Source organism: Ambystoma mexicanum, chromosome 7q, assembly GCF_040938575.1.
Source record: "Ambystoma mexicanum isolate Mex_15411 chromosome 7q, UKY_AmexF1_1, whole genome shotgun sequence".
Lineage (NCBI taxonomy): Eukaryota > Metazoa > Chordata > Amphibia > Caudata > Ambystomatidae > Ambystoma > Ambystoma mexicanum.
In genome coordinates this window covers 743,557,060-743,576,620 of record NC_090941.1, presented here as the reverse complement: position 1 = coordinate 743,576,620, position 19,561 = coordinate 743,557,060, and the positions used below count along the sequence as shown (strand labels likewise).

The window sequence follows — 19,561 nt, the reverse complement described above, 5'->3', positions numbered from 1 at the left end:
TTCTTGTCTGAGGACATGAATGCTGATCCCCTGGCTCTATTGCGAGAGGGCGAAGTGGCCTCGGACCATGCCATCGTGGTGGCACTGGATAATGTGGACTCTGGTTTCCAGCAGATGAGCAACGGCGTTGCCCTTCATCGCCAAGGTTGGCTGAAGGCTACAGACTTCAGGGCGGTCGTGCAGTCCAAGATGGTGATATGCCTTTCGAAGTGAACAATTTGTTCGGAAAGGTAGTGGATTAAATGCTCCAATCGATTAAGACCGACATGGAGACAGCACAGTCCCTGGGGATGCGGAGTCAAAGAAGATCATTGTTTCGTTCCTCAAGAGAAAAATAAAGGCAGATCTTGCAAAGGAAACTCTGCACCCTATCGCCAGCCCTCCCACTCTGCCACTGGACAGGACGCAGATGCCCAAGCAGGCCTAAACCAGTCATGAATCCGGGCCCCCTCTTTCACATCCAGGTGGGCAGCCGGCTAGCGAACTTTGACGACTAATGGAAGACCATCACCACAGACAAATGGGTGCTGGACATTACCACCATGGGCACACCTTGAAATGCCAACACAGGTGTGCTTACATTCCTCCTGTGGAAAGTCAAGAATTACACATGGCCCAGCTGTTGCAGGAGGTTCAGGCCATGTTAAGTAAAAGGGTGATGGAGCCCATCCCCCAGCACCTCCGGGGCTCCAGAGTGTACTCCAGACAATTTCTGGTATGGAAGAAGTCAGGAGGGTGGCAGGCAATTCTAGACTTACGATGCCTCAACAAGTATTTGAAGTCCCAGAAGATCAGGATGGTAATGTTGCAGCACGTACATGACCAGCTAGATAAAGTGGATTTCATGGCAACCTTCAAACTGAAGGGCACCTACTTTCATGTCCCCACTCGCGCAAAACATCAGAGGTTCCTACGGTCCGTGGTCCAGGGACGTAACTATCAGTTCCAGGCCCTGCCCTTTGGCCTGAACTCCGCGCTGAGGGTGTTCGCAAAGAGTTTGGCTGGTGGCAGCGCATCTACACCTCAAGGGATCCACGTCTACCCTTATCTAGACGTCTGGCTGATCCGCTCACACGCTGGCAATCCAGCACACCATGGAGACCATTCACCTTCTGACGGATCTCGGTTTCTCCATCAATTACCCGAAGTCTTGCGTGGAGCCTTCGCAGAACACACTGTTCCTGAGTGCGCACCTCAACACAGTGGCTTGCTTGGCGACCACCTCGGGGGAGAAGGGTGACTGCCATCCTAGGGAAGGTGCAGCACCTGTCGGTGCAGAATGCAACAGTGCAAGCCATCAAGTCGTTGTTGGGCATGATGTCCTCCTGCATTCACCTCATCCCATTCTGAAGGCTGCATATTAGGCCTCTGCAAGAGTTCCTGGATGCACAGTGGCTACAGATCATGGGCGCTTGAACGGACAAGGTAGTTTTCAACCAGAAGTTCCACAAGTGCTACAATGGTGGGGAGTATGACCACATCTCATGAAAGGGGCTCCTTTCCAGATTCCTCCATTCAAGTCCACGGTCACCACAGACTCCTCCTTGGAAGGGCGAAGGCCCACACTGGACAGTCTCATGCCAGGGGACTCTGGCTCCCAGAAGTGAAGGACCTCCACATCAATGTCCTGGAACTCCGGGCAGTCTTCTGGGCCCTCGAGTCGTGCCTAGCTCGGGTGAGGGGTTATGTGGTGTGTATCTTCACGGGCAACACCAACACCATGTTCTACATTTGGAAGCAAGGAGGGGACGTGCTCTCCCGGGAGGCCCAAGCCCTGTTACACTGGGCCATTCTTCAGGACATGTTCCTCGTCCCCTGTCACTTAGCAAGCATTAATAACACCAGTGCAGACTCGCTCAGCAGGGCGCTGCGGTCATGCCACGAATATGGGAGCTTCAGCAGGCCCAAGTACCCCTTCAGCAAGTGGGGTCAACCCCAGATCGCTCTCTTTGTGACAGTAGCCAACTCCAAGTGCCAGAGGTTCGCCAGCAGGTTCCCTTAACCAGCGAGCTTCGGGATGCCTTCTCGTTCCCATGGGAGAGGCTCTCCCTGTACGCCTTCCCTCCGATCACTCTCCTGCTACGCGTGATCAACACACTCAGACGTTGTCATTGCAAGTTGATCCTCCTCGCTCCAGCGTGGCCACGGCAGATCTGGTACCCGGACCTGCTCCATCTGTCAGTGGCACTGTCCATCCATCTGCCTCCACTTCCCGAACTTTTCGCCAGAGAGGGCAGATCGATACTGTATCACGACCCAACGTTGCTGAGTCTCACGGACTGGCCCCTGTAGACCTAGAGTTTGGACATTACGCTCTGCCGCTGGAATACAAAAAAATCCTGTCTAAGGCCAGGGCTTCATCTACGCTTTTTTGTTACGACCACAAATGGAAGCGATTCACGGTGTGGTGCAGGAGGCCAAAGATTACGCCTCTGCGGATCACAGCTCCACAGCTCCTTCCATACCTGCTTTCGCTGGCCAAGGCTGGTCTGGCTCACGCCTCTATCAAGGTGCACCTAGCGGCTATATCCACGTATTTATGGCTGCCGGGCAAGACCTCGCTGTGGTCACACAGGCCCGTCAAGGAGTTCCTCAAGGGCCTCTTCAGGACTTTTCCGCCAGTGAGGGCTCCTGCTCCAGCTTGAGAGCTCCACGTTGTTCTGACTAAGCTGATGAGGCCTCCGTTCAAACCATTGCATCAGGTCCCTCTGAAGTCCCTCTCATGGAAGAGTGGCCATCATCTCAGCCAGGCGGGTCGGGGAGATTCAGGCACTCTCCTGCAAGCAACCATATTTGTCTTTCCATGCCACGAGGGTGGTGCTACGGACCCACCCCACCTTTATGCCAAAGGTTTCCTCTGAATTCCACCTCAGCGAGCCTTTGGTTCTACCAGTCTTCTTTCCGAATCCTTTGTCGCCCGCTGAGAGGGTGTTGCATTCGCTGAAAGTTCCTCGGGCCTTGAAGTTTTATGTGGCACTCACAAAGGATTTTTAGAAGACATCTCACCTCTTTGTGAACTTTTTTGCCTGTGAATCATGGGGAGGCCCTGTCTAAGGCTTCCATATCAGGTGGCTCTCTGGCTTAATCATACACAGTCATCGTCTGGCCAACAGACCTCTTCCAGGCTGGCCAAGAGCCCACTCCACCAGAGCGATCGCAGCAACTACAGCGTTTCTCTCTGGTGTGCCCCAGCTCGACATTTGCAGGCCTGTTGGGTGGAGGTCCACGCACACCTTCACACGATTCTGCTGCATTAACAGAGATATCAGGGAGGAGTCCCAGGTTGGCCAAGCGGTGTTGCGCAACTGGTTTTCTTGAGGCGAGTCTGTTCCAGGGATAAGTGTATTGCTTCTGTTGAGCTTTGACACTGCCCATGGTTGTGTATTTGGACTGCTGTGTAATTGTATTCATGAGCATGTGAATCCATGCCAGTCCCCATGCTGGAGAGGGAACAAGTTAGTTACCTGTAGCTCCTGTTCTCCAGCATGGGTCTGGCATGGATTCACATGCAAACCCTCCCTCCTTCCCCTCTGAGGCTCTTCTTGGTTCATACTGCCACTTTACATGCTATACCATATCTGAATAGGGCAACCAGGGGTGGAGCTTAGGGAGACGACTGCCATTGATTATAGGTAGTATGTCCCAAAGGACAGTGATTGGTTATAGGGTAAAATGCAGTTTTCAGGCTAAAGCAAAACTGCTTTTTTCTTTTACCGAGGATTCCCAGCCTGATGACAGGGAATATTCATTAGCATGTGAATCCATGCCAGACCCATGCTGGAGAACAGAAGTTACAAGTAACAAACTTGTTCCTTACCTTCTGCAATGTTAAGCCAACTCAAAAAATAAGTTCAGCAGTTACACAATGTGCTCCCACATCAGTGTTAAACAACACTTTTAAAGGCTACTTACATTTGTGTTAGGTAGGATGTAAGCCATTTGTCCATTTTGCGCTGCCACACACTTCTCACACTTGAGTGCAGTGCCACGGCTGTCCTAATGAAACATTTCATATATGTTTACTTATTGTTTTGCCACAAGGCAGATTGGTTCTGTCAGTCAGTGGAGAGAATGAGTCATGAAGGCTAGCACTGTACTACTGCCCATGCACTACTTGGACACCTATTTTCACCAGAGGTGAACAAAGAGCCTTCAATACCATGTGATGGTCTTTCAACCTGGTCTGTGGTCGTGGTGATCATGGGATTTCAGCGTTAGTTTTGTGGGGGACAGAAATGTTTGGTGATAAACAACCTTACACCCATTAATTAGAAGAATGCTTCTAGGCCTTGTGGCATTTTGAATGAGTTTGAGTTCTGATGAGTTTTGCAAGATTTACAATACTGACAATTGACGGGAAATGTATTGTTTTCCATACGGTACTTAACAAACCTATTTAATGACGTTCGTATTTTTATTGCATTGCGATTTAAAGATACCATTTTGAGAGTTTACCGATAAAGCTGTACACAATAAATATTGCCGACAATTAGTAGGTGTTTAAAAGCGTGCATGCTGCCGAGCCTTTGGTTTTGCATGCAATTTTCATTTTTTGCTAAGCTACACCTGACTCTACAATCTCCTTTTGCTGAAATGTCCATTGCTTCTCTCTGCTACTCAGGGGAGCCACTGGAATGGAGGAAGGTACTTTCTCTCTGCATTACTAAGATCTTTGCACATCATTAAACAATTTAGGACTGGTTTTGATTGGCATTTATGGAAAAGTATGCCTTTCCAGCCGTTAATGGTTTTCGCGAATCATGAACTTCTTCAATCATGTCATATATTAATTCTCACAGCAAACGAGAATGGATAAGCGATAGCACTGTTCCCCAGGTGGCTAAACCGTTCACAATGCAAAAGCTGTTGATGAAGATCCATTGTCAACTTAAAAGGCACACTTTCTCATAAGTTATTTATACTGTGCAAAGTGAATTGTCACCAGGGGAATTTCTGTCTTGGTTACATGAATGGGCCCGACGTTGTCTTGAACATCCTTGGTGTTCATTCTACCAGAATAGAAGAATTGTTTTGCTCCTTTCTCCTGCTTGTTGTGCCTTAAATAGTGCTTCTCTTTTGTCTAGTGATTTAAGAATTCAGTGCTGGTGTTTCCCATGATATTTCACATTGTAGGTGTCTGGTGTTTACAGTATAAAATGTCACACTCTGCAAAATGAATGATTTATAATGGATTCCTTCTGCCCACTGATTCGTCAAGTTAGATATGCCTTCCAGGGTAAGCTGCCTCTGGAAGCTTGTTCAGCCACCAGGAACACCATGCAGCTCCACATCGGCTTGGCCTGGATGCAATGCGTGTTCCCATGATGCCGGATGTGACATCAAAACGCCACTTTAACGTTGATACAAGGTGGGCTTCAATCCCTGAAGCGACTGCTCGAGGCAGATCTCATCACTGAACCTCATGTGATTTGGCTTTGCTGCCTACGAGAGGAACACAACATGGAAGACTGCACTTCACGCCAGTCCATGCGTGCACAGACCCTCCAGGAACATGTCGCTAAATAGTGCACCTTCCTCCACATTGGTGAGAAGCACCCAACCTCCAAACCTCTTGCCTCGGAGACCCCTCCTGTAGGGGAGGCATAGTATCACAAGTCGGACACTTGCACAAAAGGTACAACTTGAAAAACCTTTATTACAGTTTCTGGGTTTGGAAAAACTGCTATTCTGCCCTATAACTAGGACGGGAGTAGTCTTGCCCATCAAATAATAAATAAAACAGTCGTAGTGAAGTCCGACAAATCAAAATCGCCTATACTAACAAAACCTAATGCCTGCCCTATCTCTTGTACAGAAAGTGTATCAAGGAGGTACGTATGCAAAGGAAAATGAGTGTTCAAACACAAAGAATAAATGCGGCTGAATCAGCTCTCGTCCCCACGTTAGACAGCATGGAGTAAGGCAGTCCCCGTAGGCAGGATGACACTCTGGCTCGGGGCTTTAACACAAAACAGTTCCAAGACGGTGATCGAGGCCCATCTGGCTTTCCACGTTAAAGTCTTGCTTTCCTGACTTCCAAATAACGTTCAACAAAAGTTCACGCCGGTCCCCCTCGGTCGGGCTCAGACCTTTCAAAACACAAGTTCAACAATGCTTGCAGGAGTCCTCCCCAAACTTATTACACTTTGGGTCTCCCTCAGTCTGGCTCAGACCGGTTTACTTAAGTTGTCCCATGTCATGCATGAATACCTCTTACAGTCCTAATTTTGACTTTGCCTTCTGGGACTTGTAGTCCAGTATTTATAATAAATAAACCAAAAATTCCAGGACCAGAATTCAACTAATAAAAGCAGCACTGGGTGAGCTACACCTGCAGTAGATGCTAGAGCTCTGCCTGCAGTGTAAGAGAGGGTCTGCTGAGGCAGTGTTTTTCCCACAGGCTGCAAGCCTGCATTATGAATTGCTACAGAAGGTGAGCATGGCTCGGGGTCCATTTCATAATATCCATGGCCAGCCAGCACACATGATGGAAATGGCTGCTGCCTTGTTTGTTCAGGAAGACAGTAGTTGGGATGTTGATGATCTTGTTGTACAGTACAACTGGCTGGAGCATCAGGGGTATGGGGTGGTAGATTTTAGGGTTATAAGAGATACATAGCTTCCTCTGTGATGCTGGAGAGCAAAGGTATTTCATAAATATTGACCGCAGGTGAAAACAGTCAGGCCCATCTAGTCTGTCCTTATCTTTACCTACTGCAGAATGTGGACCTTGCTTAGTCTTCCGCTCTGTTTGCCCTGGTCCCCACAACCCTGCTGGAAATGGCAGGCCCATGCTTTCACCACCCTTCCAGTGAAGACTAGTTTGATCTGATACTTCTGAGCCCTCTCCCCACCACACCCCCTGGGAAATCTTGTTCATAAATCACAGCTCTTGAAATATACTTGTTTAATGCACGGCTACAGAACATGGGATCATGTGAAAAGACTTGAGGTCGAGAAGGGTGGTGGGGTTTAGGTGAAGAGCACAGGTGGGTACTATGAAATGAAATGAAATCCTAAGTGTTAACATTTCCCATGAGCACCACTGAACGATCTTGTTTACCTTAGTAGAAAAAAACACTGGGATTTGATGGTGTGGATGAAAGTAAAAAAGTGGTTTGAAAGAAATGGCCCAGCCATAGCAGAGTATATACCTGTATTAGACAAAGACTGAGCCGAAGACTTTTTAGGGTCTATTGGGATAACGTTGATGGTTAAGAGCATCACATCTTTACTACTCCAAAGTCCAAAAGACTGAAACACGCAGGGAGATGCCTCACAATATTAGGTCAGAAAATCTAGAATTACCTCCCAACAACCCTGAAAGCAGAATGTACCCTCAAAAGCAATGGGAAAACCTGGCTTCATGAACTAACGTTCTAACTCCGATATGCCTGCGTACATTAACCAAATGCCCTTACCTCCCCTCACTGACTCGTATACTTGACTTTGGTCCACCTATACCTTGTAGCCTTTGCGCCCCACTGACACTTTTAGCCATTGCCTGATTAACTCAAATGTGCCTGCCTTGCCCTGTCAAAAGGTTACCTGACTTGTTCCTACATCCACTTGTTTTAGGTTTGTTGCAATATGAATCGCCTGCAAGCACAAGATTTTCTGTTAGCAAAAGAAACAACTAGGCCAACTGTCGGCTCAGGTCTCTGATACCGGCTGTAACTAAGCAGACTCCATGGGCATCTGCTTAGTAACTCCATGCTCATCTCTTTGATTGCTCGCCCTTATTGGTGATTTTCCTAGTTGCCATCACTTCCGCGAAACGGGTGAGTGAGCATCAGGCGTGATCTGCTAAACCTACATATGTGGTTTTCTTCAAAGTTAAGGTGACATTGAGAGTGAGTAGCCTCATCCCATACTTCTACCTTGTATATTTTGTACACCTTTATATTGCAGTCAATGTCCTGTTTTGCGTTTCCCAGTTTGCCAGGTACTTTGAAGTGGCACTCCCAGCAGCTGGAGCATCATTAAACTCAAAAATAAAATCAAACTCTGGCTCCACGAACTCGATCCTGCGTTATCTGCCTAAACTTAGTGGGACTCCCATGAGAAGTTGGCACATGCTTGAAGCACTGTCTATTGGCACATGTTGTATGTTAACATCCGCCTAGGGATTTTATCTGGTAACCCTGCCTCATGCCTGCCTTTATCTTGCATTTTCCTGTAGCATGTTATGTCTATACCTTGTCTGTATATTTATTCATAGTTTGTTTTTCGCTAAGATGTACCCTTTCGTGTGTAAAGTTAATGTGTAACCCTTGTAACCACTTTGCTTCAAATTATGCGCCCAGATGCCTTCAGGGCAAGGTGCGCGATACAAATAAACAAATACAAATAAATCATCATGTGGCTATACAGCAGTGACATCACTGGCTATAAAGTTCTGATTGGACAAGAATGCCAGATCAATAGAAAATGTCTTTGTTGCTTATCAGTAGAAGACATCCCTATATACTTGAATAGTATGCCTTTTGCTTGCCTAAGGTGTATTTGTTGGTGAAAACGCAGAACATTTTTAAAAAAAATGTTTTTTTCTTTTTTGGTGGCACCAATGTAACTGGAGCACACTATTCCTGTGCACTCTACAAGAAACTCTTCTCCATTGGTGCCTCCTAATGTTGGGCCATTAGTAAAGTTGATGAAGCCATGATGTAGAGACTCTAGCCGTTCTTCGACGTGATTGGTGCCATTAGAGCGAGTGCGGGCGTGCGCGTAGTAAATGATATCCTTAGTGTGCTGATTGGCCTCCTTCAATCGATGGAGCTTATGGTATACCCAGTAATTGTGGACTGTTTTCCTAATGATTAATTATTCTCCGATAAACTGTACCTGGCTGAACACTGCTATCGATTTGAGCAATTCGTGTTTACTTTGTACCCCATGTATGATGTTAAACGCTCTTTAAGCAAACAGTGCTGAGCGGACCAGTAAACTCGGCACGAGCACGCAATGAATAATACGGTAACTAAACAACTTTCTGTAAATGAGAAGACTTTAAAATGCATGCACCAGTTTGTATAATGACAAGATATTCCTAAATATATTGATGAAAGGAAACTTCGTTTAAATTGTGTTACCAGCACAACAAAGGGGTCTAATGAACTGATGTGTCTCTTCATATCAACCCTGTGGAGACTAATTTGCCGATAAATGCGTCATTCATTGCGTGCTTCTGCCGAGTGACTGAGTCCGTCGATAATTGACAAAGGGTTTACGGCCATTTTCAGACGTGCTCAGGGCAGTAACTAATGAGAAATGGCAGGGTGCTACTGGTTGTAGCAGATTAGCTCTCTGTGGAAAAAATGTACAAGAGTTGAATACCTTCCGTATGGATTTCTTTGAATCTATATTCAATAAACCTGATGCTGCGGCAGCAGCATTCGGTCCTTTGTAATTGCTTGGAAAGTTTCAGGGGTGAGGTAGGCGTCTGAGAAGTCATTCCATCCGCTTTACTTCTTATGGGGCGATTGTTCTTCCAGCTACACCTGGAGTGTAATGCCAGCTCTGGGCACATGTCCAGAAAAATATATTGTAATTCTGGGCAAATTACTTTATCTCTCTGTGCCTCCATTTGTAAATGTGTAATTCCACTATATAAACACTTGTCCACGGCACCTATCCCACCACGCAAAAAAACAGCTTTCCAGCGTGCTGTCTAATACGTTGCACTTTTCATTCTCTTGCTTAGCCCTCCTCCCTGATCACATCTTGGTATCTATCCGGTGCCAGCCGCACCGCACACTGCATTTTAGCCCGTGTACTGGCCTCATATGGTGCTTATCCTGGAACCAAGTGTTTTCTGTGCGCCACTCCACTGGTTAGTCCTTTGCATAGATGTCTGGTGCCCGGTGAACATAAATAGGGTGTCTTAGAGAATCAAGCAATGGCGTCCCGTTAGTGTTTGAATTGCTCTTTCGTATTGTATGTCTGCGTGTGCCTAGACTATGTATCTGATAAGACTGCCACATTTTTTTTCCAACAGTGAGCTTGCGAAAAAGAGCGTGAAGCGGAAAAGAACGTTGGGCAGCGGCCGGGAGGAAGCAGAAGCAGCAACCTCAAAAACTAAGAAAAAGCCCAGGCGCCGCCCAGAGGACTCTGCACCGCCATTAGACACAGGGCTCTCCCTGGCCGAAGATGAAGAGCTGGTACTGCATCTGCTCAGCAGCAGAAGCTAATTATTTCCCCCTTCAGATTCTTTCTAGGTCACCCTCCCTGTTAGGGCAACAGCCTTCAGAAAATCAATTTGGCATAATAGCAGGTGGGCGCTGGTGGGCACAGATGAAGGAGCTGCTTACACTGCAGGCACGCCTGAAAACAGCACTGGGAGAGTAAGAGCACAAGACTTGCCCCAACTCCTTATGTTTTGCCTTTGTGCCCCTTTTAAACATTTATAATCTGGATATGTAGAATCGTAAGAAACAGTGTGAAAACACCCTGCGATTTTTAAAGGAACTTGTTCATTTTTATTAAACATTGTATTGTGAAGCCCTATCCTCACGGAGTTTTGCCAAATGTACAATTTGGTGCCATTGCCTAATGAGCACACATTGTGAACTTGTTTTTTCCACGACAACATTTCCATTACTTTGATAGTTACAATAAAGCCATTTCTTAACACAGTTGAGTGTGTCCGTTGCCTGCAGTCGTCATCCTCAGAAATTATGGTACGCATTGAGGACATTATTTGTTCTACGCTTTTACCTCTTAAACTATTAATGTCTAGGCAGAAGGAACGCTATGGCATTCCACCAATATTTAAAAGCTATACATTGCTGCTCCTGTGTTTTCAATGAGAACGTGTGCCTTTTAGTGAAGCATGGTGTTTGCATTGCTCATCACAGTATTTATCTGCAAATGGTGGAAACTTTTTTTTTTTTGTAGAGCATCGATATAGTATTTATACTCACACGTCCCGCCCCCTTTCCTCCATCCTTGTAGGCATCCGCTTACTCTGGGACAGTACTGGAACCTTTGGCAGTGCAAAATTGAGCTTCCTCTTTAAATTTAGTATAGAGTTTGGTGGCTTGGCCTTGGGCGTGGGAACACGCTGCTGAGGTGCCACGCCCGGCGCTTCACCTCAGTCCCTTTATCCGCACGGATGGTATCGGACCCGACAGCCAGCGCGGAGACTTTTTTAGCTTTACACTTGCTCCCCGTTTGTTTTTTCAATTCTTATTTCACTTCCCTTTGGTGCCTCACCTTCCCCTGGCGCATGTCGGCTGTAGGATTCATGAGATGTGCCTCATGCGATCGCTTGTTCCCAGCCTCGGACCCCCATGCACTCTGTCTTCAGTGTCTGGGGCCCGACCACTGATGGGACTCATGTCGGACCTGCAGCGCTCTCGGTCACAGGGCATTGAAGAATAGTTTGTCGTGCTGGCACTCTTCTCCTCTGCCCCGCCTTAAGGACTTTTTCTCCAGGACCTCTTGTCTAGACAAGGTAGGCACTCTGTTCAGCACGGCTCCACAACGTGGCGACTCCTTCCCTGGGGTTCCATGGATCGGGGTTCCTCTTATTCAGGTTCTGGCAAGCCCAAGTCCTCTAAGGCTTCCGGCTCGTAAGCTGAGGGGCCCAGGGACTCTTCCGGGTTCTCCGGGGACAGACCTGGGGCCGTCCAGGCTACCGGCTCCCAAGCTGAGGGACTCTGGGGCCCTGCCAGGCTGTCCTCGGAAGGGCAATCCGGATCATCCTCTTCCTTTACCCCAGGGGGTAAGGCATCATCGAGGGGGATCATCGAGGGCCACCTCCGAGAGTCTGCCTCCGCTAGATCCAGCACGGCTATCGGCCTAAGTGCCGAGGACGTCCAGCCTACCGTAGCTCGCTCTGAGGTTCTGAGTCAGGGCATTAAGACTATCAGCTATCCGTTTGAGGGCTTAGCGCCTAACAGAGTGATCTCTGAGGTCGACGTCTCTGCTTTGGGTGCAAGACCCAAGCTGAATACTCTCTCGTCTGAGGCCTCTCTTGCCTCAGGGCCTCTGTGCCCTCCCACCAAGGGGGTGGTACAAGACTTCAAAATGGCAGAGACGCACGTGGCAGAGCCTGCAGGCAGACGGCCATCTTGGATCCAGTTCATGGTCTGCCATTGCTTTCGCTCATTGAATGGGCATTGCAGGATGATCCCAGCCCCCTTTCCTCTGGAAGCCGCACCAGATCCTACGGTGCAAGCTTTTGGTCAACCCAGGGATAGATCTACCCATCACAGCCATGCGGCTACACGCCCCAGGAGCCTCAGCGCTTTGACCAGGAGGGGAGGCCCAGCGCCTTGGAGGGTCGGTGCCCCTAGGGTAGTCCTGGACCTGTCATTTCTAAATCTGTCTTTACCTCTGGAACGCTTCAAGATGATTACTCCTGCGCACATAACTGAGTCTGTGTGTGCAGCGGACTGGATGTGTTCCCTGGATCTCAAGGATGTGTACCTGCATGTACCCATCCATCATCCGCATCAGAAGTTTGTGTTTAACGATTGTCATACCACTTTCAGTACAAGGTGCTGCCCTTTGACCTGAACTCGGCCCCTCTTGTCTTCACAAAGTTGATGAACACAGACAGGCCTTCTCTGTTTGGAGCGCGATCATCTAAACCCTAATTTGGGCAACTGCCTGGTGAGGGCAGTGTCAGCTGAAGGGGTGGTGCATTCCTGCCAGACATTCGCGGACATCCTTCAGCTGGGATTTTCCCTCAACCAGAGGAAATCACAGTTATGCCCGACTCATGAACTGTACTTCCTAGGGGTGCGTTGGAACACTACCGTTCAGCGGGTGTTCCCCACACTGTGGGGCTTATGTCCCTCTGCAAGGTCGTGGAACACTTTCTGGCCAACTCGCCCCCCTCAGCATCGTGGTTCCAGCACATTCTGGGCCTGATGGACTCCTGCCATCAGGCCCAGTGTACAGCACGCTCGCCTCAAGATGAGGTGCCCACAGCTCCACCTGGCGGCCAATTAGGATCAGGAGATGGGGTCTCAGTCAGACTGGATCCAAATACCACCGCTCCTGCTGCCTGATATTCGCTGGTGGCTGATGCACGACAGTGTCTCAGTGGGAGCACCCTTCACCCGACCGGAGCCTAACATGGTGGTGATGAGACTCCTTCCTCCCAGGTTGGGGGGGACTGCTGTGGAGGGCTACACGATTCACGGAGCATGGTCCAGGACAGAAGCCCTCTTGCATATCAATCTACTCGAGCTCAGGGCAGTGGGCCTGGCCCTCAAGGTGTTCTTGCCCTAATCAGGGACAGGTGTGTTCTGGTCAGATCGGACCATTTTACTACAATGTTCACTTGAACAAGCAGGGTGGCACCCTCGGCCCTGATGGAGGGGATTTGGATTTCAGCAGTCCACCTCTGCAGAAGCAGGTCAGTTGAGTTGCTTGGGGATCAACACCTCTGAGTGGGAGTTGCACGACTCCTTGTGGCCTCTGATCCAGCATTGTGGGTTTGCAGACATGGATTTTTCTTTGCATCTCCCTGCAATGCCAAGTTGCCCCAATTTGCTTCATGGGCAGGTCAGGGTCACAGGTCACTGGTCACTGGGAGACGCCATCTGGGTCTGTTGGCATCGCCACAGGTGTTATGCGTTCCCACCAACCCCGCCCTCCACTGCAGCCTCATCCTGGTTGCCCCCCACAGGCTTTGAGACCCTGGTTTTTGTATCTGCTGCAATTTTGCTCCCAGGGTCCCATCCATCTTCCGATCCCCAGCAGGGGCTTCCTGACACAGCAAGGCGAGGCAGTGGAACATCCGGACCCAGCCAAACTGGCCCTGGCGGCCTGGTTCCTGATCTGAGGCTTCAGCATGCTGAACTTTCGGATGACAACTGGGACATCATTCAGCAGGCCAGGAGGCCCTCGACACAGACCCAGAATGAGAGCAAATGGACTAGGTTCTGACATTGGGCTTGCAAGAAGGGTCTGGACCCTGTCACCTGTCCCCCTGGATGACATACTGGCCTTTTCAGCACACCTGGCTCATTCTGGAGTTCAGGTGGATACTTGGCGCACGTATTTGGTGTCCATTGGGGTTTACAAGAATACCCAATATCATGTGTTTTTGGCAGCCAACCTGGTGGTTAAGGCCCACCTTAAGGGGTTGTCTAGGCTTTTAATTCGGGTGCATAGACTGAATTTGGTCTGGGACCTCAATGTGGTTCTTGCAGCTTTGCAACGCAAGCCTTTCAAGCCGATGGCCTCTGTGGACATCCGTTTGGTGACGCTAAAGACTGTTTTATTGGGGGCTCTCAACTCTGTGCGCAGGGTTAGTGATTGGCAGGGATAGTCTTTGTGCGAGCCCTTAACCACGTTTCGCAATGACAAGATCAACTTGCGCACCCACCCAAACCTATTGCCCAAAGTTGTCTTTCCGTTCCATCTGAATCAAGAGATCTGCCTGCCTGTGTTCTCAAGCCCACAGTCGGGGGCATAGAGGGCCCTAAATTCCTTGGACCTCAAGAGGGTGCTCCAGTTTTATCTCTCTCAAATTAAATTCAGCAGGAGGTCTGAGGCATTGTTTGAGACGTTTGGGGGCTCCTCCCCGGCTCTCAGGCTTCCCAGGCCCGTTGGATGGTTCAGGCCGTTACGGAGGCGTGCACTGCCATGGGCAGATCTGTTCCTGAAGGGATTCATGCCCATGCGGTCAGAGCTTAGGCCATGGCCGTCGCGTTTCAGAGACATGCTTCTTGGGATGTCATCAGCAAGGCGGCTACTCGGCCCATGCCGTTGGCTTTCTGTAAGCACTTCTCGCTAGACACCAGCTCTAGGCCTGATGCAGTGTTTGGTCAGATGGTTCTGAAGAACCTTTTCGGTTCATCATAGACATAAAGCAAGTTGTCACAGCTCCACCCTATGTTCTTGTTCGGTGGAATCACCCACAAAGATGGAGGAAAGGGGATGGGACGTATGAGTAAAGTTACTTACTGTAGTGACTAGAGTACTCATAGTCCATAGTGCCCTTTCCTCCATACATCCCATCCACCTTCCCCCGCTAGTATGTCAATGGATAATAGGTAATAAGTGTAGCCAGGTATCTAAGCGTCTGATGTGTTAAAAGGAAACTGAGGTGAGGCCCCAGAGGGCCGGGTCTCGGCGGGTCGTTCCTATCCTGAGGCCGAGCCCCTGCATGCTATACTGAATTTAAAGGGGAATCTCAATATTTCACTGCCAAAGGTTTTGCTACCATCCCCATTCTCCTACGTTGCGGCCCCTTCCCACCATACTGTATGGGCGTCCCGTCGCTAAGTATGGGAGACAGAACTTTTTTCACCAGAAAAATCATCTTCCCCTTAAAATTTAGAAGCACGCGGGGCGCAGCCCTGACAGCATGCGCTTCCACTCTGCCCACCGGCGTCCCTCCTCAGTGCTCGACGGGAACGGACTGCTTTCACCAGCACTCCTGGGTTAGGCCTGTGGCCTAGTAATTCCATGCGCTCTTCCCTGGAGAAGTACGTTTGTGTTCTTTTTCTCTTTCAATTGTCAGGTACTGCTTTGTCCTCTGGCGCCACGCTCCTACCCGGCGCATGTCGACAATGGCGGGCTTCAGCAGGTATGCACCTTGCAAGGGTCCCTTCCCAAGATCTGACCCCCATGCCCTCTGGCTCGCTGCCTTGGCCCTGACCATGGCTGGGACGGCTGTACTGCGTGCGGTGCTCTGACACCACAAGCCCTCAAGAACAGACTAGCCTGGTGGAGGGAGCTTTTCGGAAGGTCGCCTCCAGAGGACCTACTAGCGTTCGTGAAGCAGAAGACCAGGCCCTAGGTAGGTGCACTGTTCTCCGCACCCTGCAAAGGCGACGTCTTTCCTAGGAAGTGCACTAGCGGGAGGAACCTAACAGGGCCTACAACCAGCACAAGCGCTGAGGCTGTTCCAGCTTCCGGCCACCAGGACGAGGGGTTGCAAGATCTTACCAGTGATTCTGCGAAGGGGCCGCAAGGTTCTATTACTGAGTCTCAACCCGAGGGGCTATGCTTTAACACTGGACTAATGTCATAAGGGGCACCTGTACACAGCACTACCGGCTCCGCAGCCGAGGGCTCTCCGCCTACATGGCCCGACCTGAGGTGCAGTGTAGGCCTTGACCTCCACCGCGCCACGTACTGGAGGAAGCCGAGCCCAGCGCAGCAAGTACCACGACGCAGGCATGTGGCATGCAGCAGAACAAAATGGCCGCCAGGCCAGACAAAATAGCGGCTCACCTTACATCATCTCCCTCCCTTTGGGAACCAGGTAGGGGAGTGAGTTTCCAGGTGGGACTGGTCAACGCCTGTCACTTGGCCCACAGCATACCCGTCAACTTCGCAGGGCAGATACACCTCACCCCATACAGCGAGACCGGGCACTCCTAGGCCTCAGCAACCTCAGGCCCCACACATCTGCCAATTCTATCAAGCACTCCTCCGGCCTGTGAAGACAGGTTCTTTGAGAAGTTCCTTACTCGCATGAGGTCCCCTCAGATGGGTACCATCCTTAGGGGTGCACTCAGGGACATGCTCCCTCCGGTACAGCTGCTAGCACCCACGGCCACGCCGCCTTTGGGTCCAGCTCCTCTGGGTACAGCACAGCCCCAGGCACCCGCGCCAGTCCCTATGACACTGACTCCCATGCCTGTACCAGTCACAGCAGCCATGTCTACACTGCCGCAGCTGCCTCCGGCGCTGATAATCAGTGCGCCTCAGCTCCCTGTGCCCAGCACTGCTCTGGCTGCACCGGACCAGCAAGACACAATGGTGGACACAGACAAGGAGGCGGACCCGGACACTCCCATTTGCCAAAGCCTTTCACGAACAGCTTCCAGGCCTGGCTGAGTATTTGAGCATCCCACAGCCACAGGTGGAACAACCGGAGGCTGGTGTATTGGCAGAAGTTCACTCTAAACCCCACGGCTAGAGCGGGAAACTCACTGAAGAAGGACGTGGTTGTGCTTGCCAAAAAAGGATGGCTCATGCAACATTCTACCCAGCCTACCAATCTGCGTCTCAACACTAAGTTTAGGCAAATGGAAGGGGCCCCCCTCTTACTGTCAACGCACTCCCAGCCACACTCCTCGGTGATAGCAATCCACCTCCCGGGGGAGTCCAATCTAGAGGCAGACAGGCTCAACAAGCTAGGTACGGACAACTATGAATGGCAGTTGGACGGACAGGTCCTTCAGGGGATCTTCAACAAGTGGGGTAATCCTTGGGTGGATCTCTTCGCCACCTGGTCCAACAGGAGGTGCCCACAGTTCGCATCCTGCAAGGGCTCTCTGGGCGACGCAATGCAGATCCAGTGGAACAACATGAACTTGTATACCTTCTTTCCCACTCCGCTGGTCCACAGGGTAATCTGCAAGATCAGGAAGGCCCGGCCAAAGACACTTGGTGGGCCTGACCAGGCTTTATCCACCTATCAAGAAACCACACCCAGTGTGGGACCTCAATGTGATCTTGGGCGCCCTGGCGCATAAACCATTCGAACCTATGGCATCTGCGGTCATCAGGCTAGTCACCATTAAGACAGCCCTCCAGGTTGGCCTTACCTTGGCACCCCGGATCTGTGAAATCCAGGAGCTTGTGGCCTCAGAGCCTTGTTCTACTTATACAGTATGGAGTAAAATGTATGGGACGTAGGAGTAATTATAAGTTGCTCACCATAGTGACTAATGTACTCCTAGTTCATAGTCCCTTTTCCTCCATAGGTCCCACCATCCTCCCCCCTAATAACACTGGTGTCATTAGGCAATGTTAATATTGTTGACGCGTCAAAGTGGATGAGGAGTGGGTCCGGTGGGCAGAGTCAGGGGAGCGCATGCTCCCAGGGCCACGCTCCCGCAGGCATCTAAATTTAAAGGGAAAGATGATTTTTCTAGTGAAAAAGGTTCCGTCTCCCGTCCCTAATGAGGGACGCCCAGATAGTATGGAGGAAAGGGAACAATGGACTAGGAGTACGTTAGTCACTACGGTGAGTAACATATACTTTTTGGGGGACCACCAAAAGGATGGAGGAAAGGGGACTATGAGTACTCTAGTCACTACACTGAGTAACTTTAATATACCAGTGTATGTAAAATATGTTTTATTTGGAGTGAGGAGGCACAGCTCAGCGTCCAGAATATCGGCCACTACCCCTGCTTTACACATCAGTGCAGCAGAGTGAAGTAGATGGCCAAACAATTTGTTTAGAAAAAGTGCAGTGCTATGGCTTTCATAAGAAAAAGCACCTTTTGCACTGTGTCTCCTTCTGTAGTTCATAGCATCTACACAGTGTTTCATGTATAAATAAATATGATATATGGCATTTAACCTGGAAAATATGATGTGGCAGGGGGTTACTATTGTGGGTTCGGTTGGTATCACAAATGTGACAGTGGAGGATTGTGGGTCTGCAGCTCGGTTCCAAAATGAACTTGATTCTGCAGTGATGGAGAACTTCATATTGTCTGAAGTACCTCTATATTCAGAAAATCATCACTGACCTTGTTGTTTTTCTGCTATAAATATGTGCCTCTATTTTTTTCACTACCATCCCAATTTTCTCTGTAATAAAACATGCCTGCAAGCCATTGTTTCAATTAAATGGATTTTTGGCTACTGTAGCTCTAAAAAGAAGAAATTATATTGTTATTTCGAATCTTTAATTCTGTTCCCTGAAGGTGCATGTTGGCAATGTCTATTTGAGGAAAGTGAATCATCTCCTCCTTGCTTTGCTTATATACAGTAGCTCCTCACCACCTTCAATCTATTCTCGGCCTCCTGCAGCACTATAGACTGATTTAGTATTCAGCTCTTTCTCCGTTACTGGTTAGTTTTTCAAGTATGTTCACATCCGTTGATCATTGACATTTGGCACATCGTACATCCTAATATAGGCAGACAATGTGCATCTTGTACTGGGAAAACGATAACAGAAGTAGAAACGTAGATGACCAGCAACATCAATTGATTATGTTCTAAGGTGTGTGCATCCTTTTAGCAAGTGATGGTAAAAGAAATGTAGTTGGATGAAAGGTATTGGGTGATCCCAGATTCCACGAAAATTGCTCTTATGTCGAGCAATGGCTCGATGAGCTGTGGCCCTGGACAGATTGTTCATGGTTTCAAAGATCAGTAGTCTTGAGTTCATTAAAGCAAGTAAAACCACATACATGGAGGTGAATTGGGGCCTATGGTTGAAAAAAGTGGCTGGGTTGAACAAGGTCAGAAGGCTGTTTTTGAGATTTTTGTCCTGCCAGTTCTCTGCTCTTATTTAAGGTATTTGGCAAGCTTCCCTCCCTGCGATTAACAATGAGTCATCGTGTAGCTCCCAACCATACAGATCCTCTGCAGGTTTGATATTTCGTTGCCTGATAGCTTGGCCAATTCTTTATAAAATGTTTCCTCACTGCCAGTCCAAATTATCATTTTGTAGGCTTCCCAAGGTTTATATTCCTCCACTTTGGTTATACTGGTGATAGAGAATAGTATATTTCCATTATTTCCTCCCTGCTTCTGACATCCTTTACCATTACAATGGAACCATATTATTTCAGGAATTTTCATGGACCGAAGTTTCTGTAGAAAATTGAGGCCAAATGCTGTG

The 19,561-nt window shown here is 49.1% G+C and overlaps 1 protein-coding gene across 1 annotated transcript in view; it reads left to right on the top strand.

Annotated features, from left to right (window-relative positions):
- Window positions 1–10,634, top strand: part of DDX10 (DEAD-box helicase 10) — a 1,554,249-nt gene extending 1,543,615 nt beyond the window's left edge. Inside the window, exon 18 of the mRNA XM_069640199.1 lies at window positions 9,998–10,634. Coding sequence (XP_069496300.1) covers window positions 9,998–10,190 — 193 coding nt within the window. The 3' untranslated portion in view covers window positions 10,191–10,634. The remainder of the gene's footprint in view (window positions 1–9,997) is intronic.
- Window positions 10,635–19,561: the final 8,927 nt, after the last annotated feature.